At 40.7% G+C, this 17888-nt stretch overlaps 1 protein-coding gene across 1 annotated transcript in view; it reads right to left on the reverse strand.

Annotated features, from left to right (window-relative positions):
* Positions 1 to 8833: 8833 nt before the first annotated feature.
* The window catches only part of LOC311247909 (T-cell leukemia homeobox protein 3-like), a gene marked incomplete at both ends in the record, with an annotated part of 98635 nt that continues 89580 nt past the window's right edge, over positions 8834 to 17888 (reverse strand). Inside the window, 1 exon segment of the mRNA XM_084338892.1 lies at positions 8834 to 9022. Coding sequence (XP_084195018.1) covers positions 8834 to 9022 — 189 coding nt within the window.

Genomic DNA, 17888 nt, shown 5'->3' on the forward strand with positions numbered 1-17888 from the left:
GGGCCTTCATGTTCTCTGCTCCCACTGCCTGGAATGGACTTCAAAAAACTTTGAAACTGCAGGCCCTCACTACCATATCTGATTTTAAAGTTCAAATTAAGGGCATTTTAAAGAATGAGATGGGAGAATGTCGCTGCTTCACTGCATAATGTGCTGTTATATTTTATGTTTTTAACCTGACCTTCTCTCCCCAGCAACCTCCTGCAGGGCCTCACCTTCCATCCTCTTTCTACCTTTTTACCCTGCCCTCCAATCTCCCCCGATCCCATTCAATCTGATTTGCTGCAGCTCAAATGTATCCCCTTGCCCCACTTTGCCTTTTATGTCTTTGTCTGTGTTTTGTTAATTTTTGTATGTTTGTTTTTTGTTTTTGCTGCCATTTTGGCCAGGTCTTGCTCGAAAAAGAGATCTTTGATCTCAAGTGACTACCTGGTAAAATAAAGGTAAAATTAAAAAAATAGCTTGTATCTACAAGTACACCAGACTATAGCTCGTATCAGGTGTAAAGTACACCAGACTATAGCTCGTATCAGACGTAAAGTACACCAGACTATAGCTCGTATCAGACGTAAAGTACACCAGACTATAGCTCGTATCAGACGTAAAGTACACCAGACTATAGCTCGTATCAGACGTAAAGTACACCAGACTATAGCTCGTATCAGACGTAAAGTACACCAGACTATAGCTCGTATCAGACGTAAAGTACACCAGACTATAGCTCGTATCTACAAGTACACCAGACTATAGCTCGTATCAGACGTAAAGTACACCAGACTATAGCTCGTATCAGACGTAAAGTACACCAGACTATAGCTCGTATCAGACGTAAAGTACACCAGACTATAGCTCGTATCTACAAGTACACCAGACTATAGCTCGTATCAGACGTAAAGTACACCAGACTATAGCTCGTATCTACAAGTACACCAGACTATAGCTCGTATCAGACGTAAAGTACACCAGACTATAGCTCGTATCTACAAGTACACCAGACTATAGCTCGTATCAGACGTAAAGTACACCAGACTATAGCTCGTATCTACAAGTACACCAGACTATAGCTCGTATCAGACGTAAAGTACACCAGACTATAGCTCGTATCAGACGTAAAGTACACCAGACTATAGCTCGTATCAGACGTAAAGTACACCAGACTATAGCTCGTATCAGACGTAAAGTACACCAGACTATAGCTCGTATCAGACGTAAAGTACACCAGACTATAGCTCGTATCAGACGTAAAGTACACCAGACTATAGCTCGTATCAGACGTAAAGTACACCAGACTATAGCTCGTATCAGACGTAAAGTACACCAGACTATAGCTCGTATCAGACGTAAAGTACACCAGACTATAGCTCGTATCAGACGTAAAGTACACCAGACTATAGCTCGTATCTACAAGTACACCAGACTATAGCTCGTATCTACAAGTACACCAGACTATAGCTCGTATCAGACGTCACAGAAGTCCCTTGTTGTTAAAAAGACACAGAGCTGCACTGTCGCTTGTGTAGAATTCATCATCAGAGGAACATGTTCTGTTTACTGCAGAAAACCAATAGATCAATAGAGCTTGTTGCCTTTTGAGGTACATTTAGTAATAACCATTACCATAACCATTTTTCATTATAATACATTGTGATATTTAAAACTGGAGGTATGTGTTTGTGAGCTGTATTTATTGATTTGATCATACAATGGAAATGTTTGCTTCCTGGCTGAGCGCTCATCAGGGCAGGAACAGGAGTATCGAGGCTATGTTTAAATGAGAGAGAAAATATTACACCGGCCTTATCCTTTTAAATGTCTCAACAATTATTGAGCGTTTCATAAACATAATGTTTTGAACCATTCTTCCATGTCCTATAAAACAGCGTATTCTATGCAGGTAGTGTGTGAACGTGCTCTGCACCTGACAGCTGATTACTGTGGAGGGAGAATTTGGCTTTTTCATGACTACTCCCAAAACAATAACAGAGATTTCTCAACAGCATAAATAAACATGGCATGTCATCATCACCCAGAGAGAGTCATCCTTCAGCTGAACATCAGCCGGCTAGTTCGCTAGTCTGTCAAACGCCAATCACAACAAATAAAACCCAACACAGAAAGTACAGCAAGAACGCCAAGTACAACAAGAATGGAATTATTTGACAGTTATTCTGAACTGCTGATCATTTCAAAGTAAAAGCGCAATAATAGTGAATTAATTATAGCTCTTCGTTTTAGGGAGTCGATCTTTTTGTACATGCATAATATATAGATTAATTAATTTCAGAAAGTTCAAGACGGATAATGAATTAATTTCCATCTAAACAAAGCTTGCACAAAGCTACCACGTGCTTTTCATTTAAATCACTGGAGATTATGTTATCATACTGTATACCAAAATAAATACATACCAACCAAGGGCGAGGTGATTGATTGATTGAAAATTGTATTAACAGATTGCAGAATGGGTACAATACAGTACGGCTCAATACACACAATTGTTAAGGGGATGCAGACCAGAGAAAGACTTTCGTCTGGTTTACATCAGGGTCCCCCATTTTCCATTCATAGTGAATTGTAAGTAAGGGTGCAATCCATTCTTTGTGGATCCCGCCCCAAGTGTGTGTGAGTGTGGGGGTGGAATCAGTGTGGCCACACCTCCAGAGGGGGTGGGGTCAGTGTGGTTACACCTCCAGAGGGGGAGGAGTCAGTGTGGTTACACCTCCAGAGGGGGAGGAGTCAGTGGTGGTACACCTCCAGGGGGGGAGGGGCCAGTGTGGTTACACCTCCAGATGGGGAGGAGTCAGGTTACACCTCCAGCGGGGGAGGAGTCAGGTTACACCTTCAGACAATAGGGGGTATCTGCAGAGCCGCAGAGCCCAGGCGTGGACGGGTTGGAGGCGGGGCTTCGTGGCCTGGACAAGTATTTGCACTACTGCGCACCATTTTCAACTTCACTTTCGTCTCGTTTACATAGATCCCCCATTTTCAACTTACCTTCCCCCATTTTCAACTTCACTTTCGTCTCGTTTACATAGATCCCCCATTTTCAACTTACCTTCCCCCATTTTCAACTTCACTTTCGTCTCGTTTACATAGGTACATAGACAGTAATGTTACATCTAGACATTTATGACATACCAGATCTAGTAATAATAGAGTAAACTTAACTTTCGTCTCGTTTACATAGGTACATAGACAGTAATTGTTACAAAGGGTCAGATTAAACCGAATATATATATTTACTGCTTGAGATCCCTTGTATAATATTTGTATATCGTTTGATATCCCTTGTATATTCTTTGTATATATACACGGAATATCCCTTTACCTGGGTACAAACCAGACCATAATATTCGTTCTCCTATTGGACAGCGACCCCTAGGCGCCAACGACCATACCCCCAATGGCAAGTTCAAAGGCAACGCCAAGGCATGTCTCAACATGTCCAGGTTTGCGCAGTAATACGAGACAGAACTGAGGTTGGCACTAGATAATTCACCTTACGTATAAATACGGCGCAGGTGGAAACAGCAGCAATTCGTTCAAAGTATCAGTTCGTTCATTACTAGTAAAGCCTTCACCACGAGTCAACGACCAAGTGAAGTGAGCAACCTTGCGTCTAAATAGAGCACTTAGAACATGTGCGAATAGGAATAGTAAAAGTGTCATAGTTTAGTGAAGTAACGTCAAGTTCGACCTAGTTAAATGTGAAGTACAGTGCACAGGAGAATCTACACCGGCGAATGCAGAACCATTTTCTGGTTGGATTATATTGCTTTGGTACCGTGACTGCTGGAGCAGAGAACCGTCTACCCCACTATCGTGTGGGATCTACCCCTGTGAGGAGCATCCCTCGAGCCCGCCTCTAGGACCAGAGGCTGGCTAGCTTTCATCCATGCTGTCGAGCATACTGGATTATAGCTGTTGCTTTGTCTACGGATCAAGGGAGTACTGTACCGACTCCCGTAGCTGGAGCCTCTTTGTTCCGCGTTGACCCAGACTTTGCACCCGAACATTCCTCTACCCTGCCGGCTTACAACCGGAGGGAACCCCCCAGTGTCTCCAGCTGACTACTAGTGTGCCTTATGTAATTGCTATGCTACAGGTGGCGTCAGTTTATACCCATCTTACTATTCTCATGGACTTACGCTCTTGACCTACTTTAAGTGTTCTTCGCCTTACAAGCGCAAGTATAATTCTCAATCTGTAACCTACCGTTGTTGCTCTAATAATAATAAATCCCTCTAACTAGAACTTTATGTGTCATTGCCGTATTCTTGTGTGGGTGTTCACCAGATATATTCATGTACTGTATGGCCAGTAATTAAAGTACATAACTAAGTAGTGGTTTAATAATACCATACTCTCAATACAGTCAGGGAATTGTACCCCTCAGTTACAGTAATGTTACATCTAGACATTTATGATTAGCTGACGCTTTTATCCAAAGCGACTTACAAGTTCTGTACGACAAGTCATCAGGAAGGGCACAACTCTATCAGCTGAGTAACAATGTTTATAAAGTGTTGAGTGCTACAGTGTAGGTTAGTTTATTAGGACAAGTGCATGACAGTAAGGTTAGTTAGGGTTAGATTTTTTTTTTTTTTTTTTTTATTCAGATAATGGTTGAAGAAGTGAGTCTTTAGTCGACGGCGAAAGATTGGGCGGGTTTCGGCTGTCCTAACTGGGGTGGGTAGTTCATTCCACCATTGTGGGGCAAGGACTGAGAAAAGGCGACTTCTCTTTGATGACCCTCCCGGAGCTCGGATAGGAGTAGGAATAAACTGTACATATACAGCACTTTGGTTGAAGATGAAAGAACAAGAAAGTGCACACCACACTGTGAGAAAGAGTTCTTCTTCTTCTTCTTCTTCTTCTTCTTCTTCTTCTTCTTCTTCTTCTTCTTCTTCTTCTTCTTCTTCTTCTTCTTCTTCTTCTTCTTCTTCTTCTTCTTCTTCTTCTTCTTCTTCTTCTTCTTCTTCTTCTTCTTCTTCTTCTTCTTCTTCTTCTTCTTCTTCTTCTTCTTCTTCTTCTTCTTCTTCTTCTTCTTCTTCTTCTTCTTCTTCTTCTTCTTCTTCTTCTTCTTCTTCTTCTTCTTCTTCTTCTTCTTCTTCTTCTTCTTCTTCTTCTTCTTCTTCTTCTTCTTCTTCTTCTTGTGATGTGAGAAAGAGTTAGGAAAAAATGGACTCTTTATACTCTCACGTGCTCCAGTCCACACGCATGCGCACACACATTGCGCACTCCAACACATAGCGAGAGAGCCCCCCCCCCCCCCCCCCTCATCCGCAATACTTGTCCAGGCCACTAATACTTGTCCAGGCCACGAAGCCCCGCCTCCAACCCGTCCACGCCTGGCTCTGCGGCTCTGCAGATACCCCCTACTCCCTTCAGAGGGCTCACCGGTAGATTCTGGTGTTGCAGATCCAGCCCTCACCTCTACACCAGCCTCCAACATCACAAGATACACTACACCAGGGGTGGCCAACCAGTCAGAGACTCTAAGAGCCACAAAAATGACTGTGGTACCACAAAGAGCCACACCATATAAACCAGCGTTTCTCAACCTTTTTTTCAGTCACGGCACCCTTCATGTGTTTATAGGTCCCACCCTCTGGCCTCTGAAGTTGCTAATGTCTTTTTTTTGCCTCACAGGGTTAAAAGTACCCTGTGAGACCCACGGTTGCAAAATTACAAAATCACTTTTAGCCATTTAAAAAAAATAAAGTCTGTAAATGTTTATTTAAAATGTTTTAAGCACATGTATATAGTCAATGGGTCCTGTTGTTCAGCCTCACAATGCTATTGGATAGTAAATGTGTTTATAGGTCTCACCCTCTGGCCTCTGAAGTTGCTAATGTCTTTTTTATTTGGGCCTCACAGGGTTAACCTCTTAAGCCCGAGCAGTCCGGTACTGGACTGCAAATGACAGTAGATTTCATTCACGGTTTGTGAATCACGCCTGGTGATACTAAATCCAGATTGAACTCTGCCATTGGAAAGGGGAGATTTGGCCCAATCCATAGATGTGCGACTTGGCCATAATAAGGTCATTTATAGGCCTGATATTCTATATTCTATAATCATATTTAAAATTGCATGTGTCCGGATAGCAGAAATCAGTACTGTATCTACAAAACCTTCTGTTTAATCATCTTCCCTTTATTAATTTGCTTAGATTTTTCAGGTCTGGTCAATTTTAGCATGTTATTCACAGTCAAAGATAAAATAAATAAATAACATTTTTTATTGATATTCTCCTTTGGTTCATTACAATTTACTCAAGCCTAGTAACAGTATTTCTGACACTGGGAATACATTCCCTGAGATCCATAGATGTCCCTAGAATCAGATACCAAGAACATGCAAATGGACCATTAAAAAAAAAAAAAAAAAGTCTGTAAATCTTTATTCTACGTTCTTATGGAATGAATTACATTAAAGTTTTTAATTTTTTCTTAGGTATATTTTATTTTATTTTTTGTATATGGACATTGACAGGCAAAGAGCCGCATGCGGCTCACGAGCCACGGGTTGGCCACCCCTACACTATCTATGATACAATGATCACCTACACACCAACATCACAAGATACACTATGATACAATGCTCACCTACACACCAACATCACAAGATACACTATGATACAATGATCACCTACACACTAACATCACAAGATACACTATGATACAATGATCACCTACACACCAACATCACAAGATACACTATGATACAATGATCACCTACACACTAACATCACAACAAGATACACTATGATACAATGATCACCTACACACTAACATCACAACAAGATACACTATGATACAATGATCACCTACACACCAACATCACAAGATACACTATGATACAATGATCACCTACACACTAACATCACAAGATACACTATGATACAATGATCACCTACACACCAACATCACAAGATACACTATGATACAATGATCACCTACACACTAACATCACAACAAGATACACTATGATACAATGATCACCTACACACTAACATCACAAGATACACTATGATACAATGATCACCTACACACTAACATCACAACAAGATACACTATGATACAATGATCACCTACACACTAACATCACAAGATACACTATGATACAATGATCACCTACACACTAACATCACAAGATACACTATGATACAATGATCACCTACACACCAACATCACAAGATACACTATGATACAATGATCACCTACACACTAACATCACAAGATACACTATGATACAATGATCACCTACACACCAACATCACAAGATACACTATGATACAATGATCACCTACACACTAACATCACAAGATACACTATGATACAATGATCACCTACACACTAACATCACAACAAGATACACTATGATACAATGATCACCTACACACCAACATCACAACAAGATACACTATGATACAATGATCACCTACACACTAACATCACAACAAGATACACTATGATACAATGATCACCTACACACCAACATCACAACAAGATACACTATGATACAATGATCACCTACACACTAACATCACAACAAGATACACTATGATACAATGATCACCTACACACTAACATCACAACAAGATACACTATGATACAATGATCACCTACACACTAACATCACAACAAGATACACTATGATACAATGATCACCTACACCAGGGGTGGCCAACCCGCGGTTTAAAAAAAGAAAGAAACGTTCCCAGAACAAAACGTGATGAATGTCATCTAGGCCATGAGCCAGGGCCCCAAATTTGGGCCACGGCTACCATCTTGGGGGACTAACTTTCATAGTGATTTTTGGGAAGGTATACACCCCTACTGCTAGAAAATATGTGATAGCAATGCAGCAGTTGCCTCCAAATGTGTGCTATCACAGCTTTTATAACACTACCAAGCATATCTTTCAGGCCTCCTGTCCGAAATTACATGCCCCAAATGAATCATGATAGCTCCTGAACCATAAGGCCTATAAGCATGTGTCTGGTCTCCTTTGATAGGTAACAAGCTAGGACATATGAATCCAGTGTAAGTAAACCCACATATATTACATATATGTAAATGTAAATGGAGATACAATGAAGGAAAACATCATATTTTTACCCTCGCCTGGTACATAATCTTAATTTAAAAGGCAATATGACCATTATTACCAATATCACATGGATAATAATGCAACTGAATGTGTCCTCCTACTCCTTGACTACAAATGTAACTCTGGATCTGATGAAAATACACAAAAATACAACATCTATGATACAATTTATAAAGATATCCCATTTGATCCATGGACATGACTTTTAAAGGCTGTCTAGATCTATAATTATTATTATTATTATCTGACTCCACCCACCCACATGAACAAACATTTTATTGGATGTCTATAAGCCAACCACTGTTCCACATCATCTAAAGTGGACTGCATTAGAGCCACACCCCTCTTTCAGCAAGCATGGCCGATCGTGATGCTAGGAGAAAGCGTAAGGAACATTTTAATCAAGTAATCATGTTTACATTTTTAACACAAACCACCTTCTACTTCCTTATGCAGTAAAAACATTGACGGGTAATACTGAGCTCATCCAAACACTGAACAAGCTTGGGCATGGGGTCTATTACTCCCAACTTGAAGAGAAGGACACTGCTCTGTGTATCCAAAAGCTAGCAACAGCCTCAACTCAAAGAGTTGTACTTCCAGCATCAATCTTGCATGGGACAATATTGATAGACTTGAGGAAACTCTCACTGGAAAGGGCACATCACATAGAGTCAATGGTATAGTTGTACAGGCCAATGTCTATGGACCACAACTACCAAGAGCTGAGCTTCCACACATTGAGAAACTGAAGCAGAGATCGGTCACCATTGAGGACCAAGAACTGGGAGTATATGTAGCAGGTGCGCGTGTGGGCCCACAGCCTCTCCCAACCAGGGAACACTGTGTCCAGGAAACCAAGGAAGCTGCTCTTCTTGCCTGCAAGAAGAACCTGGTGTGGGCCCTTGCAAGGCAAACAGATACAGAGAATCAGACAATCCCAAGCTGGACTGGTTTTAATATCAGCACCAGGGACCAAGAACCAATCTCACAAGATATAGTTGGTTATCTGCCAACCATCAATTCACCAGCCACACAGTTGACCAGTGTTTGAAATCCTGAATCAATCAGAGATAATCAGAAAGGAACTGCATCTAGAATCAATTGTGGTAGTCATGGATCAAGCACTATATGCGAAAGCCACTGAAATTGCCTGGAAGCACAAAGAGCGCTTCTCCAACATTCTTCTCAGAATGGGGACATTCCATACCATACTGTGTGTATGTCCTTGATGGTAAACACTATAACCGTGCTGTCAGGGTCCACATGTACATCTATGAAGCACTGATGAGACTCGCATGGGCAGAGTTCAGAGTTCACACTGTGGGTTGAGGACAGCATTCCAGAGAAGAGTGGGATGATCAAATCATTCTTGGACAATGTGACAGACATGGCCAGTGACTTGAACCAACAGACGGCGAACAATCTGCTGCAAAGTCCACTCTTAGCTGAGCTGATAACCCTGTGGACAGACTTTCTGGAACACCTCCGTCACAACAATGGAGAGCTCTCTGCATTCTGGATGTCATACATTGACATGGTAGATAACGTAATACTTGGCCTTCTGCGTGCCTCTCGTGAGGGGGACTGGGAGTTGCACCTCCATGCTATAATAAGCATGATCCCATGGTGCTTTGCTTATGATAAGATAAATTATGCCAGGTACCTGTCCCCTTACTTCTCTCAGATGAAAAACCGCCCAGAGAAGCATCCTGCTGTGTATGAGGCCTTCAAGACAGGCCAATTCTTGGTGCAGCTGTCAAGTAACAACCCCTTTGGACGGATCCCTGTGGACCAGGCTACTGAAGTCACAGTTAACAAAGACACACAGACTCCTGGAGGCACAACATGGTTCAGCCTGAATGCTGGAGCTGTCAAGCGTCACTACATAACAGCTGAGCACCGCAGTGCATTCCTGGGACAGTTAAGGGAGATGGTGCAAGGTAACAAATCAGAGGTTTGTCATACAGAGCTACAGCGGCCAAGAATCCAGAAAGATGAGGAAGCAGTTTCAGCAGTTTCAGCCTCATACAGGAATGGGTCAACCCATTTGCAAAGAAACGTGACCTCATTAGCATCTCTACAGCAAAGACAGCCCCCAAGGAGATTGCCTCTGACCTGATGAATGCATATGAGATTGGTGAGCAATACAATCTTCAAGGATGAGATACTGGAGAAAGACCCACCAACAAAGAAATTCCATGACCCAATGAAAACCAACAGGCTAAACACATTCAGTGATATGTGTAAGAAGAGAGAAGTGAAATCAAGTGGGAGGGCAATCATCTTAAAAGCAAACCGGTCTTTGTTTGGACACATCAAAGTGATGGCACAAGGGCACAGTCTATATAAAATTATGGAAGATATCCTTTCTCATCCCCCTGGGGCGATTTTCCTGGGCCCTGTCCACAGTCCACACCAGGCGGATTGCTGAGAAAGACAAATAAAGCTACTTTGGCCACGACCTTACAGACAAATATAGCAGTAGCAGAGCAACTCCCAGGGAACTCTGCTACAGTGGTTGATGGAATGAACTTGGTCCAAAGAGTGAAAGGCGATCAAGTTACTTTCAGAGATGCTGCCACAACAGTTCTGGGTATGGCTCTGAGGGAAGGCAGTCAGAGTAGCAAAATAGATGTTGTGTTTGACACATACAAGGTGAACTCTATCAAGAACAGTGAAAGATCTCTACGGGGTGAAGAGACTGGTCATGAGTTGCAAGGTATCACAGGTACACAGATGGTGAGGCAGTGGAGGAGCTTCCAGACCAAATTCATTAACAAAACTAGTCTCATTAGCTGTATAGTCGATGAATGGAGGAAGGCAGAGTACAGAGCAAAGCTACAAGACAAGATTCTGTATGAAACTGTGAATGACAAATGTTACAGAATCTCATCTCAGGACAGTGAGGAGGTGTCAACTCTTCAATGCCAACAAGAAGCAGATGGCCGCCTACTTCTCCATGCTGCCCATGCCACAAAGAGAGGGATACAGATGCTCAGAAGACACAGATGTCTTTATCATGTTTTTAGCGTTCTGTGACAAGATTGAGGCCCCATTGTTCCAGATGTGTGGCAGTAAATCCTGTGCAAGGCTTGTGGACACCAGGAAGGTTGCTGCCACTGTTGGCGTAGAGGTGTGTAGGGCTCTCATCGGGTTGCATGCATATACAGGATGTGACACTGTAAGTGCTTTTGCAGGCAAAGGGAAGACAAGTGTCCTAAAAATTCTGACCAGCAATAAGCAAAATCAGGACACATTCTCAGAGTTGGGTCAGGAATGGGATCTCTCCCCAGAGCTGAGGGACAAACTAGAGGCATTTACATGTCTCCTGTATGCCCCAAAAGCATCAACCACCAAGGTCAATCAGCTCAGATATCACATTTTCTATGCCAAAAAAGGTGAACTTGAAAGTCATCAACTCCCACCATGCAAGGACTGCTTAACAAAACATGCACAGAAAGCCAACTACCAGGCTGGTATATGGAGAAGATGTTTGGAGAAGGACCCACAAGTGCCAAGCCCTGTTGGCAGAGGCTGGGAGATGGAGAGAGAAGAGGAAGCTGAACAGTTGGTGGTGGACTGGATGGAAGGCCAGCCAGCACCCGATGCCGTCCTGGATCTACTGGCCTGTAACTGTCCAAAGAAATGTTCACTCCCAAGATGTATGTGTTGCAAATGGCCTCAGGTGCACTGACATGTGTAGACTGGCAGACTGTGAGAACCAGGCATCCACCTCAGATAGTGTGGAAAGTTCTGATGAAGATGTGGAAGACATGGAAGACTTGGAAAATTATTATGATGACTAGGTTATTAACAGTAAACCAATTGTAGAGCGCCACCAACAGTGCCACGGATATAGACTGAGAACTGTCTGTACTTTCCAAAATAAACAAATATTTTTCTGAAAACATTATATATTATATCATTGTATAGGTCTAACTGGGCTGAAAACATTATATATTATATCATTGTATAGGTCTAACTGGGCTGAAAACATTATATATTATATCATTGTATAGGTCTAACTGGGCTGAAAACATTGATAGGTGACATGGCATGACACTCTGTGGCCCTATACGAATGTTGAATATGCATATTGATCAATATTCATTGTTTTTTATTACTATTTCAATGTTTTGGGGAGATTTATGTTTTTGTAACATGGCAGTATTGAAAAAAATAGTGTTTTGGAGTAAAATTACCAGCAAACAGTCAACATGTAAACGGTAACCATGGCCAAAACATTTACATCATCTGAGTATACCTTTTTAAACGGTATCATAAATGTTGTATTTTTAGTGTATTTTCATCACATCCAGAGTTAGATTTGTAGTCAAGGAGTAGGAGAACACATTCAGTTGCATTATTATCCATGGGTTATTGTTTATAATGGTCATATTGCCTTTTAAATTAAGATTATGTACCAGGCGAGGGTAAAAATATGATGTTTTCCTTCATTGTATCTCCATTTACTCTGGAATGGTAATACATGTGGGTTTACTTACACTGGATTCATATGTCCTAGCTTGTTACCTATCAAAGGAGACCAGAAACATGCTTATAGGCCTTATGGTTCAGGAGCTATCATGATTCATTTGGGGCATGTAATTTCGGACAGGAGGCCTGAAAGATATGCTTGGTAGTTTTATAAAAGATGTGATAGCACACATTTGGAGGCAACTGCTCCATTGCTATCACATATTTTCTAGCAGTAGGGGTGTTATACCTTCCCAAAAATCACTATGAAAGTTAGTCCCCCAAGATGGTAACGACCAACCCTACTGGCTCACGGCCTAATCCCATCGTGTTCGGCCTCTCGGTTTTCTATAAAACAACAACGATTTGTCTAGACCCCCCCCCCCCCGCCCCCCTGAACCTCTTAATAGGTAACATTACACCATATTAACGGCGCCAGCGGCTACAGCGCTGCTGCTCGCCGGTGGACGGGTGAGTACAGATCAGCGGGGGTGAGGCGCGCAGATCATTAACCGTAATTACCTCCCGCTAATCCACTTCCAAGCGGTGCAGAATAAACAGCCAGGCCATTACAGGAGCTGACTGTCAGCCAGCAAGTGGCTGGAGCTCCCGTTGGCAGCGAGCCGCTCCCACATGGGAATAAGAGGACCAGGGGGGGGGGGGCGTGAGTGATGGCAAGCCTGCTTCCCCTTCCACCTGGTGGGGGAGGGAGGGAGCGGGGGGGGGGGGGGGGGGGGGGGGGGGGGGATGGTGGAGCTGTGGGAGGGGGGGGTGGAGCTGGCACGGCATGGTGCTTTTGTTTGCTTGGTCCTTGCCTTCTTTTCATGAACCCAGATGGTGTTCATTTTGACCTGCCCTGTGTTTTTTTTCTGCCCGCCTCACATCCCATTCAGTTTCTGCCCGCAGGCGTTTTCTCTCGCTCTCGCTCTCGCTCGCTCCTCTCTCTCTCTCTCTCTCTCTCTCTCTCTCTCTCTCTCTCTCTCACTCTTCTCTCTCTCTCTCTCTCTCTCTCTCTCTCTCTCACTCTGACTGATTGATTGATTGATTGAAAACTTTATTAAAAGATTGCAGAATGGGTACAATATACAGTACGGCTCAATACACACAATTGTTAAGGCGATGCAGACCAGAGAAAGGACTTTCGTCCTGTTTACATCAGGGTCCCCCATTTTCAATTCATCAGGACATATTATGACATACATGACATACAGATAGACAGTACTGCTACATCTATACATTTATGACATACCAGATTTGCAAATACAGTACTGTTTGTGATACAAAAAAGAGTCCAGAAAAGAGAGTATATACATCTGACGTAAAAACTGTGCATAGGAGGAGGTTGGGTGGGGTTGTGTGGGGGGGGGTGGGGGGGGGGGGTGGTTGTGTGGGGAAAACACTGTACAACTGTACAAGCAAAACTGTACATTGGGATATTGACAAAACCATACTAGGTAAATTACTGTGCATTGGAGAGGGGGTTGGTGTTAGAACATTTACAGGGGCCAGTTTCGAATTGCAGTCTCCCGTAGGTGTTTTTTGAGTGTTTTTGAAAGTGGGTAGTGATTCACATTCCTTTACAGCTTTGGGTAGGGCGTTCCACATTGATGTGGCATAATTGCGAAACGTGTTTAGTCCCTTGTTTGAGCCGAATCTGGGTTTAACATGATTTGTGGAGCTCCCTCTGGTGTTGTGATCGTGGTATTCACGGACCTTTGGGAAGTATTTTGACATGTACATGGGTACCTTGGTCGTGTAGTGTATCTTGTAGACCAGGCCCATTGCAAGTTGCTGTACTCTGTCGTCTACTCTAAGCCATCCTAGGTTGGCAAAGTGGGCAGGGGTGAGGTGGGTTCTAGGAGTAAGGTCAAGCAGTAGTCTGACCAGTTTGTTTTGAGATGTTTGTAATTTTGTTTTTAGCGCCTTTGAGGTGCTTTGGTACCATGAGGTGCAAGCATAGTCGTAGTACCCTTGAGTAGTACCCAATTCATAGTAGTATATGAATTGAAAATGGGGGACCCTGATGTAAACAAGACAAACGTCTTTCTCAGGTCTGCATCCCCTTAACAATTGTGTGTATTGAGCCGTACTGTATTGTACCCATTCTGCAATCTGTTAAATAATGTTTTCATTCATTCATTCATTCATTCATTCATTCATTCATTCATTCATTCATTCATTCATTCATTCATTCATTCATTCATTCATTCATTCATTCAGAGTGCTCCTGCCAGAGACTTTAGGGTATTCTTGTTTACCAGAGAGGAGATCCGGTACAAGAATCGAGTTTGTTGGTTGACTTTTTTTATTACATTAGATGCCATTTTGTCACAGGAGAGATTAGCCTCTAGGATGGAACCCAGGTAGGTAATTTCATCTTTCCTTGTGACAATATTGTCACCCACTGTAACTGAGAAGCCGTCGGTGTTGCTGAGTTTGTTATTTGAACCGAAGAGAATGGACTCTGTTTTGCCCATGTGTAATGATAGTTTGTTATCAGCGAGCCATATGCAGATTTTGCCTAGTTCCGAGCTGAGGGTTTTTTCAACCTGTAACTTGTTCTTGTCAGAGACCAGCAGGGCTGAGTCATCCGCAAAAACAGGAACAAGTTGCAGTCACAAGCTGACGACATGTCATTTGCATAAATTAGGAACAGTAGCGGACCTAGTATGCTTCCCTCTCTCTCTCTCTGAATGAATGACTTTTATGTATATAGCACCCTTCACAGCACGAATGCACAGGGTGCTTTACACTACAGCTTAGTAGGCTATATAAAAAACACAACAAAACAAAATCTGAAATAAATGACAACAACAACAACAGCAGTTAATAAAACAGTGAAACCAGATAAAAAAGTAGAATAAAAGAATTTGGATAAAATCATGAGTCACTAATTAAAAAACAAAACTATAGCAACAGTGAGGACAAGAAAGAGTGCCTATGTGTGACCGAAGGCCTGTCTGAACAAATGTGTTTTTAGTTGGTTTTAAAATACTTTTCAGAGCTCACTGTGCTCTTGTGAACACTGTGGTGAGTGTTCAGTTAAAACATTCAAAAGTTACTATTAATAACTAAAAACTACTCTAAACATACAGTAGATCCATCATTCCCAAGCTTACTAATTATTTGTTATTATTATTATTATTATTATTATTATTATTATTATTATTATTATTATTATTATTATTATTATTATTATTATTATTATTATTATTATTATTATTATTATTATTATTATTATTATTATTATTATTTATTATTATTATTATTATTATTATTATTATTATTATTATTATTATTATTATTATTATTATTATTATTATTATTATTATTATTATTATTATTATTATTATTATTATTATTATTATTATTATTATTATTATTATTATTATTATCATCAGTAACAGGTAGAATCTGTAAAGCCATAAACAGTGACTTCTAGACAAAAGAGCTGAGATGCACATCTGGACTGAAGGTGAATGATCGTATGATCAGTGGTTCAGGTGGTATGATCAGTGGTTCAGGTGGTATGATCAGTGGTTCAGGTGGTATGATCAGTGGTTCAGGTGGTATGATCAGTGGTTCAGGTGGTATGATCAGTGCCTGGTTCAGGTGGTATGATCAGTGGTTGAGGTGGTATGATCAGTGGTTCAGGTGGTATGATCAGTGCCTGGTTCAGGTTATATGATCAGTGCCTGGCATCATAGTGTGCATGCGTACAACAGACAGGTGTTGTTATAAATGAGCATGCGCATAAATAAAGTCTCTTTTCCAGACCAAACTCAGTGGACGTGGTCGTGTCTTTTCTCTGTCTGTCAGGTACGAGCTAGGTTGATGCTAGCAAACCACTTTGGTTGACTTCTGTCTCACGCAACAATCCCAGACAGCACCATCTGGTGGCAAGATCTGCACAAATAACAATCTGTATAGTCAAAGTCACAAATAACTATCTGTATAGTCAAAGTCACAATTAACAATCTGTATAGTCAAAGTCACAATTAACAATATGTATAGTCAAAGTCACAAATAACTATCTGTATAGTCAAAGTCACAAATAACAATCTGTATAGTCAAAGTCACAATTAACAATCTGTATAGTCAAAGTCACAAATAACAATCTCTATAGTCAAAGTCACAAATAACTATCTGTATAGTCAAAGTCACAATTAAAAATCTGTATAGTCAAAGTCACAAATAACTATCTGTATAGTCAAAGTCACAAATAACAATCTGTATAGTCAAAGTCACAAATAACTATCTGTATAGTCAAAGTCACAAATAACTATCTGTATAGTCAAAGTCACAATTAACAATCTGTATAGTCAAAGTCACAAATAACAATCTCTATAGTCAAAGTCACAAATAACTATCTGTATAGTCAAAGTCACAAATAACTATCTGTATAGTCAAAGTCACAATTAACAATCTGTATAGTCAAAGTCACAATTAACAATCTGTATAGTCAAAGTCACAAATAACAATCTCTATAGTCAAAGTCACAAATAACTATCTGTATAGTCAAAGTCACAATTAGCTATCTGTATAGTCAAAGTCACAAATAACTATCTGTATAGTCAAAGTCACAATTAACAATCTGTATAGTCAAAGTCACAATTAACAATCTGTATAGTCAAAGTCACAAATAACTATCTGTATAGTCAAAGTCACAATTAACTATCTGTATAGTCAAAGTCACAAATAACTATCTGTATAGTCAAAGTCACAATTAACTATCTGTATAGTCAAAGTCACAAATAACTATCTGTATAGTCAAAGTCACAATTAACAATCTGTATAGTCAAAGTCACAAATAACTATCTGTATAGTCAAAGTCACAAATAACTATCTGTATAGTCAAAGTCACAATTAACAATCTGTATAGTCAAAGTCACAAATAACTATCTGTATAGTCAAAGTCACAATTAACAATCTGTATAGTCAAAGTCACAAATAACTATCTGTATAGTCAAAGTCACAAATAACTATCTGTATAGTCAAAGTCACAAATAACTATCTGTATAGTCAAAGTCACAATTAACAATCTGTATAGTCAAAGTCACAAATAACTATCTGTATAGTCAAAGTCACAAATAACTATCTGTATAGTCAAAGTCACAATTAACAATCTGTATAGTCAAAGTCACAAATAACTATCTGTATAGTCAAAGTCACAAATAACTATCTGTATAGTCAAAGTCACAAATAACTATCTGTATAGTCAAAGTCACAAATAACTATCTGTATAGTCAAAGTCACAATTAACTATCTGTATAGTCAAAGTCACAATTAAC

Source organism: Notolepis coatsorum (genome assembly GCF_963971535.1).
Source record: "Notolepis coatsorum genome assembly, contig: SCAFFOLD_58, whole genome shotgun sequence".
NCBI classification, from domain to species: domain Eukaryota; kingdom Metazoa; phylum Chordata; class Actinopteri; order Aulopiformes; family Paralepididae; genus Notolepis; species Notolepis coatsorum.